Source organism: Cnephaeus nilssonii (genome assembly GCF_951640355.1).
Source record: "Cnephaeus nilssonii genome assembly, chromosome: 6".
NCBI classification, from domain to species: Eukaryota; Metazoa; Chordata; class Mammalia; order Chiroptera; family Vespertilionidae; genus Cnephaeus; species Cnephaeus nilssonii.
The window spans coordinates 33,926,855-33,943,156 of NC_137077.1; the positions used below are offsets into that span (position 1 = coordinate 33,926,855).

The 16,302-nt window shown below is 39.3% G+C and overlaps 1 protein-coding gene across 2 annotated transcripts in view; it reads right to left on the reverse strand.

Annotated features, from left to right (window-relative positions):
- The window catches only part of ITPR2 (inositol 1,4,5-trisphosphate receptor type 2), a 427,719-nt gene that overhangs the window by 230,606 nt on the left and 180,811 nt on the right, over nt 1-16,302 (reverse strand). For both annotated transcript variants that reach the window (XM_079773600.1, XM_079773601.1), the window contains exons 27-30: nt 3,764-3,853; nt 3,527-3,652; nt 1,449-1,571; nt 66-266 (exon numbers count right to left, since the gene is read on the reverse strand). In XM_079773600.1, coding sequence (XP_079629726.1) covers nt 66-266; nt 1,449-1,571; nt 3,527-3,652; nt 3,764-3,853 — 540 coding nt within the window. The remainder of the gene's footprint in view (nt 1-65; nt 267-1,448; nt 1,572-3,526; nt 3,653-3,763; nt 3,854-16,302) is intronic.

A 16,302-nucleotide genomic window follows, 5' to 3' on the forward strand; every position in this document is an offset into this window, starting at 1 on the left:
ACAGAAAACACTTATTTGAGCATATTGTTTGTGTGAAGTGGGTAACGCGCAAACCAAGAACATACCTCTGTCATGACCATATCCTGGCATTTCTTCACATATTTACCATCTGCCTTTACAATGGTTTGCAAAAACCTCAGGTACTCCACGTGGCGGCCGTGTGTCTCGATGCAGTGCACAAAATGCTGCACTGCTCTCTCGCTAATTTCATTGCACAGATGGTAATTGTTCATGAAGATGTGCCGCATGGTCTCTGCTTCAAGGAGCTAAAGAGAGAGGACCGTGCCCTTGTGATTCTGACATGATCAACTTTCTATTCCTTCTACAGTACTTAGATGAGCGCCCCTGCCTGCGATCAGTTTTATATTTTATGCAAAACCACAGTGAGTTTTCTGTGCAAGTCTTTGACTAAATGCAGTGAGATCATTCACCATGAAAAGAAATCTGAGCTCACAAACAAATTTAGTTGGAAAAATGAGCTGATTATCATCCAGGTTAACATGTGGGCAACAGTATTCTTGAGAATAATTTAATGATCGGTTATTCAAAGTCAGCTCTTCCCTAGTATCAGCTGATCCACATTCTACAGGGCAGAGTGAACTCTACCTTTGAGTTGTTCATATATATCTTACTCATGGCATTGTAGAGTTAGTTCTTTCTTTTTCCTAAAATTAAACTATCTATACTAATAAAAGGGTAATATGCTAATTAGACTGGATTGACCTCCGACTTCCTTCCAGACAAAGCCACTGTGACAGGGGCTGAAGCAGAGGCAGTTGGGGGCAATCAGGCTGGTGGGAGAGGGCAGTTGGGGGTGATTGGGCCAGCAGGGGAGGGCAGTTGGGGGCAATCAGGCCAGCAGGGGAGGGCAGTTGGGGTCAATCAGGCCAGCAGGGGAGCAAGCAGTTAGGGGTGATCAGGCCAGCAGGGCAGCAAGCAGATAGGGGGCAATCAGGCCGGCAGGGGAGGGCAGTTGGGGGCAATCAGGCCAGCAGGAGAAGACAGATGGGGGCGATCGGGCCTGCAGGGGAGAGCAGTTGGGTGTGATCGGGCTGGCAGGAAGAGGCAGTTAGAGGCAATCAGGCAGGCAGGCAAGCGGTTAGGAGCCAGCGGTCCAGGATTGTGAGAAGGATGTCCAAGATTGGAGAAGGTGCAGGCCGGGCTGAGGAACACCCCTTCCCCCTCCACCCCATGCATGAATTTCATGCACTGGACCTCTAGTAAACATATAAATAAAATCTTCAATTGCAGGCAAAATTTGTGTAATTTTTCAAGTTTCTTTAACTGTTTCCTTAATGGAAATAAAAGATCTCCATATTTAGGGCAAGAACCCCTTCCCTATTAGGGAAAAAAAATGAGGTGATGAATAAAATTCTATTCATCAACGCTGCTAAAATAAATTTGATAGACACTTTACTATAAATATTAAAAGTCACTAAAATACTTACACCAGGTGTTAGGAACAAATTCAGATGTTTATGAAGGAGAACTTGATTCTGTGGATTTCCCCGGCAGAAATTCTGCAGGAATGTATGGGCTAGGTTCATTATTTCATTCATCTTTTCATCACTCTGTAAGTTAAGAGAAACAAACAGATCAGAACAAAAATACTCTCAAAAAATATGTTCTTTCACACATGCACTTATTTTCTTTCTGCCACTGTTTCATGCTCCACGTTCTCTGTGCCTCTTTTGTTTCTACACCTTTCCTGGTTATCTCCACAGATCACCTCTCCCCCATTTTCTGGATGTTTCTCGCTTCTGTATTTACCCTCCTATTATCAGTTGTCCTTCACTCTTTCAACCCCCTTTGTTTCACAGTCTACCTCCCTTTCTCCCCAACCTTCCTACCTGCCACTGTGTTTTCCCATCATAGCTGCCTCTTTCTCCTGCCTCTGACTTACATCTCCTCTGCTCCCTCCCTCTCTCTCTGGGCTCCACATTCTCTCTGGTCCCCCCTTCTCTGCTGCACGGTCCAATTCCTCGCATTGCTACCCTTTCTTGGATTTCCCCTCTTTCCCAGTATTTCTATGTATTCAGATCTTCCTTGGGGTTTTATTTTCTTTCTCCTCTTTCCCCACCTTCTATATCCCCTTTTCTCAACCTTCTCCCTTCCCACTGCTTGTCCCACACTTCTTCCTTCTCCTCCTTCCTCTTCTACTCCTCTGCTCCTGTTCCCCTATCTTCCTGCCTTGCCCCAGCCTGTTTCTTCTCCCTACTTAATTTTCTCTATTCCCCCACCTCTAAATTTATCTATGTATTTGTGTCCTTATCTTTATTCTCTCCTCTTCCCTCTCTCTGTCTTTCCTCTTGCTATTAACTTTGTCTCTTATTTCCACCTCTTCCTTTTTCTCTTTGCTTTCTCCCCTACTTTTCCCCACTCTCTCATTCCTGAGTTGAAGCAAGAAGAATGCAAGGTGAGCCTGGAACACTTTAATGTGCAGAATAGCAAAGAATGATGGGACATGTTAGAGGACAGAGACACTGGCTTAATAGGGCTCACTCCCTTGGTTAATTCTGGAACAACCTGAATATCCAAATAAATAATACTAGAAAACTAGGGTAACCTATTGAGAAAAAACAAGCATCTAGCAGTCAATACTGGTAGAAATAAATAAATGAATAAATTGAAAGTGTGATTAAAAATGGAAATTTAGCCCAGCCGGTGTGGCTCAGTGGTAGAGTGCCCATCTATGAACCAGGAGGTCATGATTCGATTCCAAGTAAGGACACATGCCTGGGTTGCAGGCTCGATCCCCAGTGTGGGGTGTGCAACAGTGATTCTCTCTCATCACTGATGCTTCTCTCTCTCACTCCCTCTCCCTTCCTCTCTGAAATCAGTAATAAAAAAATTTTTAAAGGGGGGAATATTTACATAGTTTCAAAGAAACTCTCCACAAAATACTTATTATTGATAAAGGAAAAATGAGTACTTTGCAGTGGAGAACCTGGCAGACACACCTTCATCAAGTGAACTTCATCAACAAGGGGACAAATCAGAATTGTCTGCAGCCTCACAGGAAGTGATGGGAAGAACTTTGTGTCACTTCTGTTAAGATCCTGCCAAAGCTGCACAACTGAATCTAATCACGAGGAAACATCAGTTGACCCAAAAGAAGGGACAGTCTTCCCAATAGTTGGTCTGCCTTCAAAAGTGTAAATGTCGTGAAAGCTCCAGCACCAGGAGATTTAAATAGACATGACAACCCAACAGCACCTGTTTTGCAAGTGGATCTTTCTGTCAAGGGGCCACACTTAGGATGATGGAAGTAACGTGAATGGCTTGTGAGAATTAAGTGGCAGTTCAGTGTCATACTCTTCCCTGATTTGGAAGGCAGTCATGTGATTACGTAGAAGAGTGTCCTTGTTTGTAGAAAGTACACACTAAAGGGCTTGAGGATGATGGGGAATCAGATGGGAGTCATACTTTCAAATAGCTCAAGGAAAAATACTCATTGTAACCTTGCTATACATTTAAAAATATATCAAAATAAAAAATTAAAGAAAACAAGTAGCTAAGAACTAACCTTTTCATAGGGTATCTGCAGAAGATCCAGCACCACCGAATGAGCTCCCATGTTTTTCAGTAGCCGTTGATGCTGATTCCGACACTTTTTATTCTGTATGCAGAGTTTACTTAGCCTAATCAAAATCTTTTAAAAGAAGAGCAGTAAATGTAACAAACCTAATATTTAATATAAAAGCTGCACAAAAATTCTTTACCATGCAAGCATTAACCCACAGAAAAATAGTTTACTTCTAACCTCCTTCACAATCCGGTAGTTATTGCTCTTATTGCTGTCAATCTGAGGTGTCCTTGTTCCATCCTGAACTGGACTTAAAATATTTGATTCCTAAGATAAACACAAATATATATGTTTATGCCATATGTAGCATAGAGATAAATTTATTTATTTTGTAAAAAATTAATAAATACATTTTGTAATTATTTTGTAATGAATTATTCAATTTAGACATTTCCTTTGTAGTTTTTTTTTTATCCAATGCAAAGTTCCTTGGCTTGCATGAGTCATGCAAATTACCATTTCCCAATAACAACCAAATTACAAGATAAGTAAAAGAAAGGTTATTACATATAACATTATCACAGTATTTCCTTATGCTAAATTTATCAGACAAATCATGACTTTATATTGCCTATAAGAGAAGGAATAGTAAAAATTCAGGGCATAAAGGTATAATTATATCATCAGGGATGAACTTCAGGGAAAAATAAAGAGTAAAGGAGAATGTAATAATAGCTGAAAAACATTTCAGGAATGGGAAGAAAGAACACCTTAACCCAAAAATTCCTTGGCAGGTTACCATGACATCCTTAAAGGCCAACCAAGCAAGTACAAAACCATGAAAATGAAGAAAGGAAAATAACATTTATATTAAAAATAATATTTTAAATCAATAAGTTAATAAAGCTTATTAAGCGGACCTGAAACAGAAAAAAATATTTCATTATAGCAACCATTATCTGTAGCATACAATAAAAAACAAATATATAGTGTACAGATTTTAAATATCAAGTATTGGAGTCACCATATGAAAATAAAACACCAGTTACAAACAACTTAATACATGAACATTTATTAATACTTAATCCCTGCCTGGTATTAGGTAAGGTGAATGTGTCTAAAAGAAATATAAGATATTGTCCCTCCCACAAGAAAATCAGAGTCTACCTAAGAAAACAGAGAAATATAAAAATAAGGATTTGAACTAAGCAGAATTCACTACTCAGAGAGAGAGGGGAAATAGCTATTGCTTTAGACAGCTTTATGAAGGAGGTCAAGTTGAAGCCAAGGTCTTGAAAGATGAAAACCAGTTAAGTATGCAAGATTTGTGGGAGACTGGGAGATACTTGTCAGGTGAAGAAGTCTCCTTAGCCAAAGGCATTGCGGAAAAACAGACATCACAGTATGCAGAAAGTGGCAAGAATTGACCGTGTATGTTGCAAGAAAGTGTGCAATTAGGTAACGTAGAGCCTGATTACCTCCCTGATTTACAATATGTACAAAATTGCACATGGAAAAAATGTCAAGTTCAACTTGGGTTAAAAACAAAACAAAACAAAACAAAACAAAACAAAACAAAACAAAACAAAACAAAACAAAAACCACGCAACAAAAACCACCTATATTGATGGTGTTGGGCTCTCTCAGTTAAAGGTGGCCCTAATCTAAACTCAGGAAAAAGTAACAAAAATATATAAAGCCAATAGATATTATTATTTCATTTGTACCAAGCTGTTGTTCCTACTCTGTTCCATAACAAATCACAAAGTTAATGCAAATCAAGAAAGAAAGAAAAAAACTTTCCTTGCAAGTCAAAGAATGTCAATGAAATACTGCAAGCAGAGTGCCTTGATCAACATTGAGTCTTTGCCACATCTCAGTAAGTTTTGTATTCCCTTTTTGCTTCTCTTCAGGCAACTATTGTCAAAGACGGAGGTTCCCAACCTGAACTCTACCTTAGCAAGTAACCTCTTAGGCCAATTTTACTGAGCATATGGAAATTCCCTACACCCATTTCCCCGTTCCATCTGAAAATTTCCAGTATCACCCACAAGCCTGTCTACCTTCCCTGCTGTACCTCAGAGAGAAAGAACTCTTGATGCATGGATTTTTAAAATGCCATCTTCCCTGCCTCCTCTCCCTGCTTCCTTCCTCTCTCTTGTGCACAAGCAGTTTTTACCCTCTACTGATTCTCGTTTCTTTAAAAATATGGCCAAGTTGAGGCTAACCAAGCACTTGCAGTGATCCTGCCCATTCTGGGAAGTAGTCTTGCATCTACAATTACTGTTCCCACTAAATCTCTCAAAAGAATAATCTATAACAAATTGTGCTAATGGTGTTGTATGTACCAATGACTTTCATTATCAAAACTTTCTTTTAGCACTTGATTTGGTGGTTCACTACCATTTTCTTTAAACCTCGCTCTTTTTGTTTCATTGTGACACTAGAGGCCCGGTGCACAGATTCGTGCACTAGTGGGGGGGCATGGCCTGTGGGGATCAGCCTGCTGTGGGAGTGCCACTCATCCCAGTCAGCCGAGCGGCTGTGGACCCACCCTCTGAGCGGCTGCTTCCACTGTGGGAGCACTGCTCATCCTGGTCAGCCAGCCAAGTGGCGCTCCCACTGTGGGAGCGCATTGACCACCAGGGGGCAGCTCCTGTGTTGAGCGTCTGCCCCCTGGTGGTCAGTGCGCATCATAGTGACAGGTCGACCAGTTGTTCTGGTGGTTCAGCCCTTCAGTCACTGGGCTTTTATATTTATATATATAGATGGTACTCTTCCAGATTACCTGCTACCTTTCTGACCACCTTGTCTCTTTCATTCAATAGAATTATTACTGCAAAAAGTAAAGGACATGAACACTGAAAGCCTTCGAAACATCACTGTAGAATTGCAGGGCTATGTCATTTATCTATACAAATAAATTCTAGGAGGAAAATAACAGCAGTTCAACTCCACTCCAGGTAAATAAAAGAAAAACAAGCAAGATATTGTCTGCAAAACAATAAACACTAAGTGAATCCTAAGACATTATAGAAAAAGATGAAAAACTATATATGTAAGTGAAGCCAGTGCAGAGGAGGGAAGGAGCCCACGTGCTAATACAAAGGGAAAGTATTTAGATAGAAAGAGACTGAAGATAAGAGAATGAGACAAATGTGGTTTCTATTTGATAGCAACAATATCTTATAGTGAGAAGTGGAAATTGCAAAATCTAAAAATGTAATTAAATTTCCCTTTCTGATCATAAACGTGAAAGCTGAATTTTATTTTTTTTAAATATGTTTTTATTGACTTCAGAGAAAAAAAGGGAGAGAGAGAGAGAGGGCTAGAAACATCAATGATGAGAGAGAATCATTGATTGGCTGTCTCCTGCATGCCTCCTGCATGCCTCCTACTGGGGATCAAGCCCGAAACCTGGGCTTGTGCCTTAATTGCGAATCTAACCAAACCATAAAGCCCCTGGTTCATGAGTCATTGCTCAACCACTGAGATACACTGGGTAGGTGTAAGCTGAATTTTTAAAAGACCTTATTGCCCTGCTCAGGTGGCTTGGTTGATTGGAGCATAGTCCTGTACACCAAGAGGTTGTGGGTTCGATTCCTGGTCAGGACACATATCTAGGTTACTGGTTCGATCCCCAGGCAGGGTGTGTACAGGAGGCAACTGATAGATGTTTCTCTCTCACATCTCTCTCTCTCTCTCTCTCTTTCTCTCTCTCTCTCTCTCTCTTTCTAAAATCAATTTTTTAAAAATCATATTCATTTTTTTCTAGAAGAGAAGAAATATTAAAGAAAACCAAATTTGTACCACAAAGCAGGATTAAGATATTACCAAGTCCAAAGACTGACAAAGCTCCTAAGGTAGAAAATAGAGCTTTTGGATATATATCAACTTAAAAAAAAACACAGTTAAAATAAAGGCAAACCTTTGGCAGATATATTCAAGTCTATTTTTCAAACAATGACCTGAAGAAAAAGCAACTGTCTTATTTTAAGAAAAGTAATCTCACACAAAGCATACTACATTACTAAAAAGCTCTTTAGTTCAGCCTAGGGGAGGATATAGACAATGCTAACCTCTGTAAGTATAAGAATTATGAAGAATAACTATTTTGATTAAAAATTGCCAGCAGTCTACAAAAGGAGTCAACACTGGAGAAATCAATAAACAGCCCATTTTAATTTCAGAAAATAATTTAATGTAATTAAACTGAACACAAATATGGACCCATAGAACATCTGGATGATTCCAAAGCAGTGATTAGGGGAATTTAAGAAATATGTAAACTATATAACCATGCTTAGGTTTTGTTTTCTTATTTTGATGCCCAAATGCTCCAAGTTGAAGGTGTTTCAAGTTTTCCTCCACAAAGAGGAGAAATTGGTTGTATTTTTATATCTAATACAACTTTTGTCCTAGGTCAGTGGCCAAATCTACAAAGTCCTGGCTTTATTCTAATGACAAAATACTAGTAAAGTGGAAAATGTAGAGGTGTAATTTGATTCAAAGTCCTGAAGCTGAGTAGGCTCCAAAAAATGTGCAATACTAAGAACAGTGGCATGCTTCTAGATATCCAAATTTTCCTTTTGACAACAGTGATGAAGAAAAATGACTGCACTCCAAAAGTCCTTGTACTTTATTCTAATTGCCTTCTATCATCTGGGAGAATTTAACATTATTTCCTCTAATGCAATATGGAAAATTACTTAGTTAAGTGATTTTAGAGAGGCAGCTAGATTTTTAACTGCATAGTATATACTGTAACATAAAGTAGTAGATTCAGAAACAATACATCAAGAATAGTCTAGAAGAATCTAGAATTTTCTAGAAGAGTCTGCAAACTGGAAAGGCAGCAGGATTCTAGGTAGAGACTCAAAGAGTGAATACCTAATCAAATATTGGATCTTATTATGGCTTCCATTCACAATTTATTTTGCATCAGACAAGGAGACTCATATATCAAGAGTGAAATGATACAAGAAAATAATACTGTGTGAACTATATAGTGAACTAAACATTGGCACCAATTAATGGAGCTCCATCTCCTTCATTTAAACAAGGGAAATCATGCTTTTAAGAAAGAACTTTTCAAATCCAACAATGTAGGACTGCCCGCACCTGCAGCTGGATGATTAAAATAGCTTAGTACATGTCTTCTCCTTGTCTCCACCCCACTGAAGTTAAAGGATGTCCCTCCTCGGCAGGACTGCAAAGCATTTTGCTCACCATCTGAATCCTTAGCCTTCTCTTTCTGTAACCTCTATTCAACCCAATTCAGAGGCATCATTTACCAATCACTCTCCTCCCAACTTCAGATGTCAAATATCTTCCCTTTCCCTGCCCACCTCCCTCCAAAACATTTAAAAAAATCTAATTATCAGTCTTTTATATGTGATTGACCAATCAGATTATAATTTAATTGAAGCTCTTATAATAAATGTCATCTCCTTCATATAACCTCATTGTGGAATGATTAGGTATTTTTTCTCCTGCCATCTAAGAGTAACATCACGTTATAGTCATTTAGGGAGATATCTAGAGTGTTGAAGAATCCCAAAAATTACCCTTTCTACTTATCTGACCTTGCATGTGAAACTAATATGGATCATCCTGGGTCATGGGTGACAGTTTCTGCTTCCCTGGTTGGCGCCTAAGGCTGCTTGAAGACTTGGCCTGAGATCGACAGTGCACAGAAGAGGCTGTGTCCACCATTCCTAGTAGATAATTTCCTTCCAGACATTGCTCAACTCAGGCCCTTCTCTTCCAGAGGGTAAATACATATTCCTAACCTTATCCCAAACCTGTTTTCCCTTCCCAACACAAATACAATATTAGTATTTTTTTTACTCATTTGATGTCATGTGGAAGAGTATTTAATAATGGTTAATCAGAGGTCCTAGAAACCACCCTTTATCTTTGACTATCTGTATTTCTGATATGGTAACAAGAAAGAATGTGATACTGGCATGTATTATTTGCTTTGAGAGATATTGGGAAAATAAAGACTAGACTAATGATAAGTATGTTTGATGTACATGAATAGTTGTTTTCATAAGGATGCAATTATAACACAGACATCCATTATAATACAGAAATGTACAACACTTCTTACATAATACCTTTTACAATATTTGTATACTATAATATATAATACCGTTTAATATAATCCTTGCCACTATTACATAAAATGTAGAAAGGACAGGCAACCCTTCAGTCTGCAGGGTGATTTAGAAGCACTGTACAGGAAATGAAAACAGTGATATAATAGAGCCCATAGAGACTAAGTCTGGTACCTGATATGTTAGTGGAAGAAGCTTCGCTGGTCACATTCATATTATAGCCCACACCAACGTAGCTGTGAGAAGGGGGTTAGATGTGGGAGGAAGGAATCAGCACCGTCTTTTAGACTCACTCTTTAGCAAGAAAACATTGCAGAAATATTTATGCTTGGCCTAATGATATTTGTTCTGATTTGAATGAACCAACTTCCATAGTTTCCTTAAAAGCCATTTTCTGAGGAAAAGAAACCATATAGAAACTTTAATCCTCACTAACAACTTACAATAAATTGAGAACAAATAGTAAAGTGAAAAAAAATACAAGTCAGATAGTTTATGCTAAAACAACATTAATTTAAATGTAAGCCAGAAGACAAGCAGGGAAAGATTCTTATAGTGGAAGTAATTCAAAGAACCAATTTATATAAGAATTCACATTACAACCAAAGAGAATGAAGATGTGTAAAGTAACATTTGGCTGAAAATCAAAAATCAGTTTTCAGACCCATGTCTTGTGAAAGGCCTTATTAAGTGATACTCATCGTTAACTATTATCTTCGGTAGCCTTAGCTGGGACATAAAGGACAGGAGTATATAATGTCATATAAACAAGTAAAATATATGATGAGGTCTGAGGCAAAAAAAGAAAACAGAGACAAGAAAATAAATCCCATGAAATGAAAACTCAGAAAATCACTCTCCAAAAGTAATGGATAAAAGTTCTTTGTGCAATTCCGATAGCATCCCTCAACCAGGTAGTGTAGGAAGAGCTGTCTAAAACTCATGGACGTTTCTGGACCAAGTCATGAAGGTTAGACATACTACCAGTTACTTTCATCACGAGTCTGTCAATCACAAGTTTTGCCAAAGAAACAAAGTTCATACAGAACTATTTCCTGCTCTGCAGAATCCAAGTACTAACACTTGGGAAAGCACAATTGTCTTTCAAGATATCCTTCTAGAATCTAGAGGGACCTGCCTCCTTGCCTGTTTGCTTCATCAAAGAAAAAGGATCAGATGTGGTAGCCAAGGAATGGAAACTAGTATTTGCTTTTAAAGAGTAATGGGATGTGGACCATCCGTCAAAGAAGGTGTGCCTAGGGAGAAATAGAAAAAAAGAAAAAAGAAACAATGAAGAGAAGGGAAGAAAGGGAGGGAAAGAAGGAAAGGAATTAAATTCATTCTCTCACTAAGATAAATCTGCAAACTAAAATTCAAGTGCCTCTGAGGAAAGTTGGTGTTCAGAAAGAACACAAAACACTCAGCAATGAGACTGTATCATTAAATGCAAACAATGAGGAACTCTTCTGAAAGGACTTTTAAATATAAGGCTGTTTAAAATCATCATAAAGTGAGAAATACTACTTCTCGCCCCAGGTGGGTCCCTCTGGTTGCCTCATGCCCAGGATACTCCACAGCATCACCCAGCATAGATAAAGAATAGCTTTATTGGGAAAGGGGAAACTACAAGCTGAGTGTCAACAAGAGAAGAGAAGGCATGTATCCCCCTTCTTTCCATCATCCCAAAAAGAGGTGCTGAGCACTCTGCTCAACCAGAGCATGGGTCTAGATTTCTGAGTAACTGCGCCTATGCCCCACCTCGTTGAAATTTCTCACAGGGCAAGTCTGAGAGTAACCTATCAATAAAGATAGGTTACCAGGCTTGGCACCAGGCTCTCTGGAATTGATCAGGGACTCCAGCTATGGGACCCACAGAAATTGGCCTGCTCCTCCTGAAGGGCAGAAGCCACGGGTCCCATCAGAAGCCAAATTAGGGTACAGCCTCTTGGAAGAGAAGATAACCGCCCCATCTCCACCCCACCCTCACTCACAAAACCAGTCTGGCCAGCTTGTTGTCCAGACAACCCAGAGTGAGCCCCTGGGGACATTTTCCCAGCTCATTTTATTCCTTACATCACACATCCATTAAAAGAGCAAAAAGTTATGAAGCAAAACCCAGCAGATATAAATCTAGAATTGCATGAATATGATGAAGAATCTATTGGAAACCCTGAAAACGAAAAAACTAGGTAGATGGTTTAAACATCAGACTTTAGATCAGTGAGAGAGTGTTTGTTTTTAAAGAAGCAGGAACCACACATAGGAATTATAGATGAGAGATAAATATAGATATACCCATATAGGTACAATCATTGTGAAGAAAAATTAATAGCCAAAATAGATAACATGAGTGGGCACCTCTTTTAGAAACACTGTGATACCCAAGTGACCTGCTTCTCAACCCTTAATTAAAAGGTGGATGAACATAAAGGGCAATCCTGACTTAACCCACTCGGATACAGTTTCCTAAGTTAATCCCTCCTTCCTATATTTAGAAGTCAACATGTATTTCAATGTGATGAATTAATAATGCTACTGATACTGCCAACTTGCTATACTCTAGCTTTTAAGCTTTTAGCAATGATGGTATAGTCTTTAGTGCCCTGGAAGATATGTTTAATAAAAGGAAACACTATAATACACAATAACACAATGGATTTATTAGATGACCAAATCCATCCCATATTCCTATTTATAAGAGATCAAGTACAGTAATGGGATCATTTTGGACCATATATGGGATTTGTTCGTAGACGGACTGCAAATTCACATCTATTGCCCAGAGTAAACAGAATTTATCACTGAGGGGGGAAAAAACACTTTTATGTTATTAGAAACATTTTTTATGGCTAAAATAAAGAACCACATTAATGATATCTGGTCTTCTGATAGCTAAGCAGACACGGCGTTACATCATTATGAGCTGTTTGAAAACAATGCAAATCATCCTGTGTTTAGAGCCTTTGTAAGGGTTTACTAAACAACAAAGGATGATTATCTGTATTGACCTGCTAGAGTGCTGCCTGCGACTGGCTGTTTTATTTCATCCTGCTGACAATAAATTGTCACTGTCTTTGGCAGTTGGTTCATTGCATAACATGGATTGTTTGGCTGTGTATGAGTTAGTAACTCTGTAGTTTCTCACTTTTTTTTTCACCTTATATTCATCAATTATTATAATGTTCTATTCTCCTGGCTTCTCAATCCACCTACTTGTATACAGCTGCTTCCCTGGCTCATGCTTACATAACCTCACTCCTGAACGTGGACAACAGGCTCCTAATTGGTCCCCAGCTCTCATCTCCTGTTCTGCTGAACCACCCTGGGTTCTGCCAGACCATTTCCTAGACAGTATACTCCCCTCCCTGCCCAAGAATATTCAAAGGCTCCCAAATTCCAGTTACTTCAAATACAAATCACTTATTCTTGCTGCACTCTGCTTCTCCTGTTACTATTCGTGAATCCGTTAGCTAAGTAAATCCTCCCAATCGTTCCAAGTAGGGAAGCCTTCTGCAAGCAGCCAGGCCACAGTGGCCTCTCCCTCTCCTGTACTCCACAGTTCAGTACTGAACCAAACGTTATGTCATACTGTTTTAAGGGTATCCATTCTGGGTGCTCATTCTTTGTCACCAAGAGTCAAATCTCCAATATTAGACTTGATTCCAGATATCAAACTTGAAGAAGGAAAATGAAAAATGCAGGTGTGTACAGAGGCAAGGAGGCATGATAGTAAGCAGACTGAAATAGCACTTTAAGCAGAACGTTCAAAACAAAGATTTTTGCTCTGGGGGAACTTGACAGCAATCAAGTAGAGGAAGTTCAGACAGGGCTGACATTGCCTCAAACCTGGCATCAGAGTACAGATATTACAAGGATAAATACAGAGGCTGGAAATAAAGAAGAGTTTTCCACTGTTGAGAACTGTCGAATATAGAATATGACAAAGTAGGAGTGCATAACACTTCTGAGTGATAGATGAAATATTTAAAATATCTTTAAAGTTAAGAGAAGGAAGCAAATGGAGGCCAGAAAGACATCAAATGTTCAAAGGGGTTATCAAACACTGGATTTATTGTTGGCCTTGATGGCATCAGTCTGTACCTGATAACCTGGACACTGAGGTTTTTGTTGTTGTTTAAAGATTTTTAAATGATTTTTTTTTTTTTTGGAGAGAGAGGAAGGGAAAGGAAGAGAGAGAAACATTGATATGAGAGCAAACATCGATCGGCTGCCTCCTGCACTCCCCCTACCAGGGATCAAGCCCGCAACCCGGGCATATGCCCTGACTGGGAATCAAGCAGGCCATGTTTCAGTGCATGGAACGATGAGCCACACCAGCCAGGGCTGGACACTGAGTTTTAACATGGCTCATACACACACTCAAGGAAAGGAAGCAAAGCCTGGTTCCCCAGCAAGATGGAAGGTCTGACAGGGAGCCTGCCTTAGAACCAGGTATACCTAAAGGAGACACCCACAGAGATAAAGCAGGGAAAGATGCGGCCCACAGAAGAGCAAAGGAGTACCTGTCTTGCATTTGGCTTGGCAGAAGCCATAAAAACAGGGGTGGGGGAGAATAACTCTCCTGAGCTCCTACACACAAAGACAAGCCCGCTTATCTCAAGATTGGGACTAGCATTCCCCCTAATAAAGGAGCCCTAAAATTCCCAAGCCAAAAAACTATGTTTCATATGGTTACAAAATGTATTTTAAAGTGCCTCACAGCAGCAACGGAAATCTTCTCTGGATTAAACATAAGCATCAGAGGCATTCCATATATAAAGTTCTAAAGAATCTAAATTCATAATAAATATTTTTAAATTACTAAACACCTAAGTAAACACATTCCCAAGGACTTCTGTAAGAATAGCGAACTTAAACCTGCAAATGGCCCTCTATTACAAAACAACTCGATCCTAGATATAGAACCTATTATAAGTACATTTCTAGATTCACAGAAAATAAAGGATGTCCCCAAAAGAGCCCACCCTCCATCTACAAAGGAAATAAATGTAACCTGAATCCAGATCAGAGAGGTCCAAGCTGCAAGGTAACATGGTAAGTTTCCCTGAAGGCAAATGCCAGTACTACTAGCTCTGTAACCCAGAGAGCAAGTGTACTCTGAGCAAGTGTCAAATTTGAGGAGCTCACCCAGACCACTGCCTTCTGACTTGGTCTCAGGCTAGCAGTGCCCCTGGCCACAGCCATAGGCCATCACAGATACTCTAAGGAGGAGACATGCCACATTTCAACCTCCAGGGCTGAAGTCAAAGATAGGAGCTCAATGTCTACTCAAATGTTTAGAGCTGCTTTACTCATAATGGCCCCAAATTGGAAGCAACCAAGATGCCCTTCAATAGATAAATGGATAAACAAACTGTAGTACATCCAGACAAGGGAGTTTTTTCAGTGATTAAAGAAAAATGAACTAGCCAGCTATAAAACAGGGGTGGGGAACCTTTTTTCTGCCAAGGGCCATTTGGATACTTACAACATCATTCGCAGGGCAATACAAAATTATCAGCTTAAAAATTAGGCTGCTATATTTGTTCAAACATTTAATTAACTCACCCCTAATGCCTTGGCAGGGCCAGACCAAATGATTTCGCAGGCCTTATATGGCCCGCAGGCCATATGTTCCCCATGCCTGTTTTAAAAGGACATGGAAGAACCTCAAATGTCTATTACTAAATGAAAGAAGCCGGTCTGCAAAAAGCCATATCCTGTATGATTGCCACTATATGACACTCTGGAGAAGGCAGAACTACGAGGGAATTAAAAATATCAGTGGTGCCCTAACTGGTTTGGCTCAATAGATAGAGCATCAGCCTGTGGACTGCAGGGTCCCAGGTTCGATTCCAGTCAAGGGCACATGCCTGGGTTGCAGGCTTGACTCCAGCGGGGGGGGGGGGGGGGGGGCGGAGGGGGAGAGAGAGAGGGGGCGTGCAGGAGGCAGCCGATCAATGATTCTCTCATGATTCTCTCTCATCATTGATGTTTCTATATCTCTCTCTCTCCCTCTCCTTTCCTCTCTGAAATCAATAAAAATATATATATTTTTAAAAATATATCAGCGGTTGCCAAGAGTTCAGGGGTTCATGAGGAAGGACAAATAGGAAGAGCAGAGCAGACTTTCAGGGCAGTCTAACACTGTAATGGTGGATAAATGACATGTGTTTGTCACAACCCATAGAATTGTACAACACAAAGAGTGAATCTAAAGTAAACTATGGACTTTTATTAATAATAATGTGTCAATATTGGCTCATCAATTGTAACAAATGTACCACACTAGTGTAAGATGTTCACAACAGAGGAAATGGGGAGAAGAATTAATATATGGGAAAGTTCTGTATTTTCTGTACAATTTCTTTTCTAAATCTGAAAGTGTTCTGAAAATAAAGTCTGTTTTAAAAAATATATAAGCTCATTTCAAAGATGACCAAAATATAATGAAGTGAGAATCATAAGAAACTCCTAAGTAATTTAGATCATGGAATTATTACATACGAACTATAAAAGATCCTTATGTAATCACAAAACTGGCAGGCAACAAAAAGTGATCGTAAATGACCAAATATATTTGAAAAAAAATCTAATTTCAAGTATGAAAAATATAATTGCTGGAACTTAAAAGTCAATACGTGGAGTAAACGG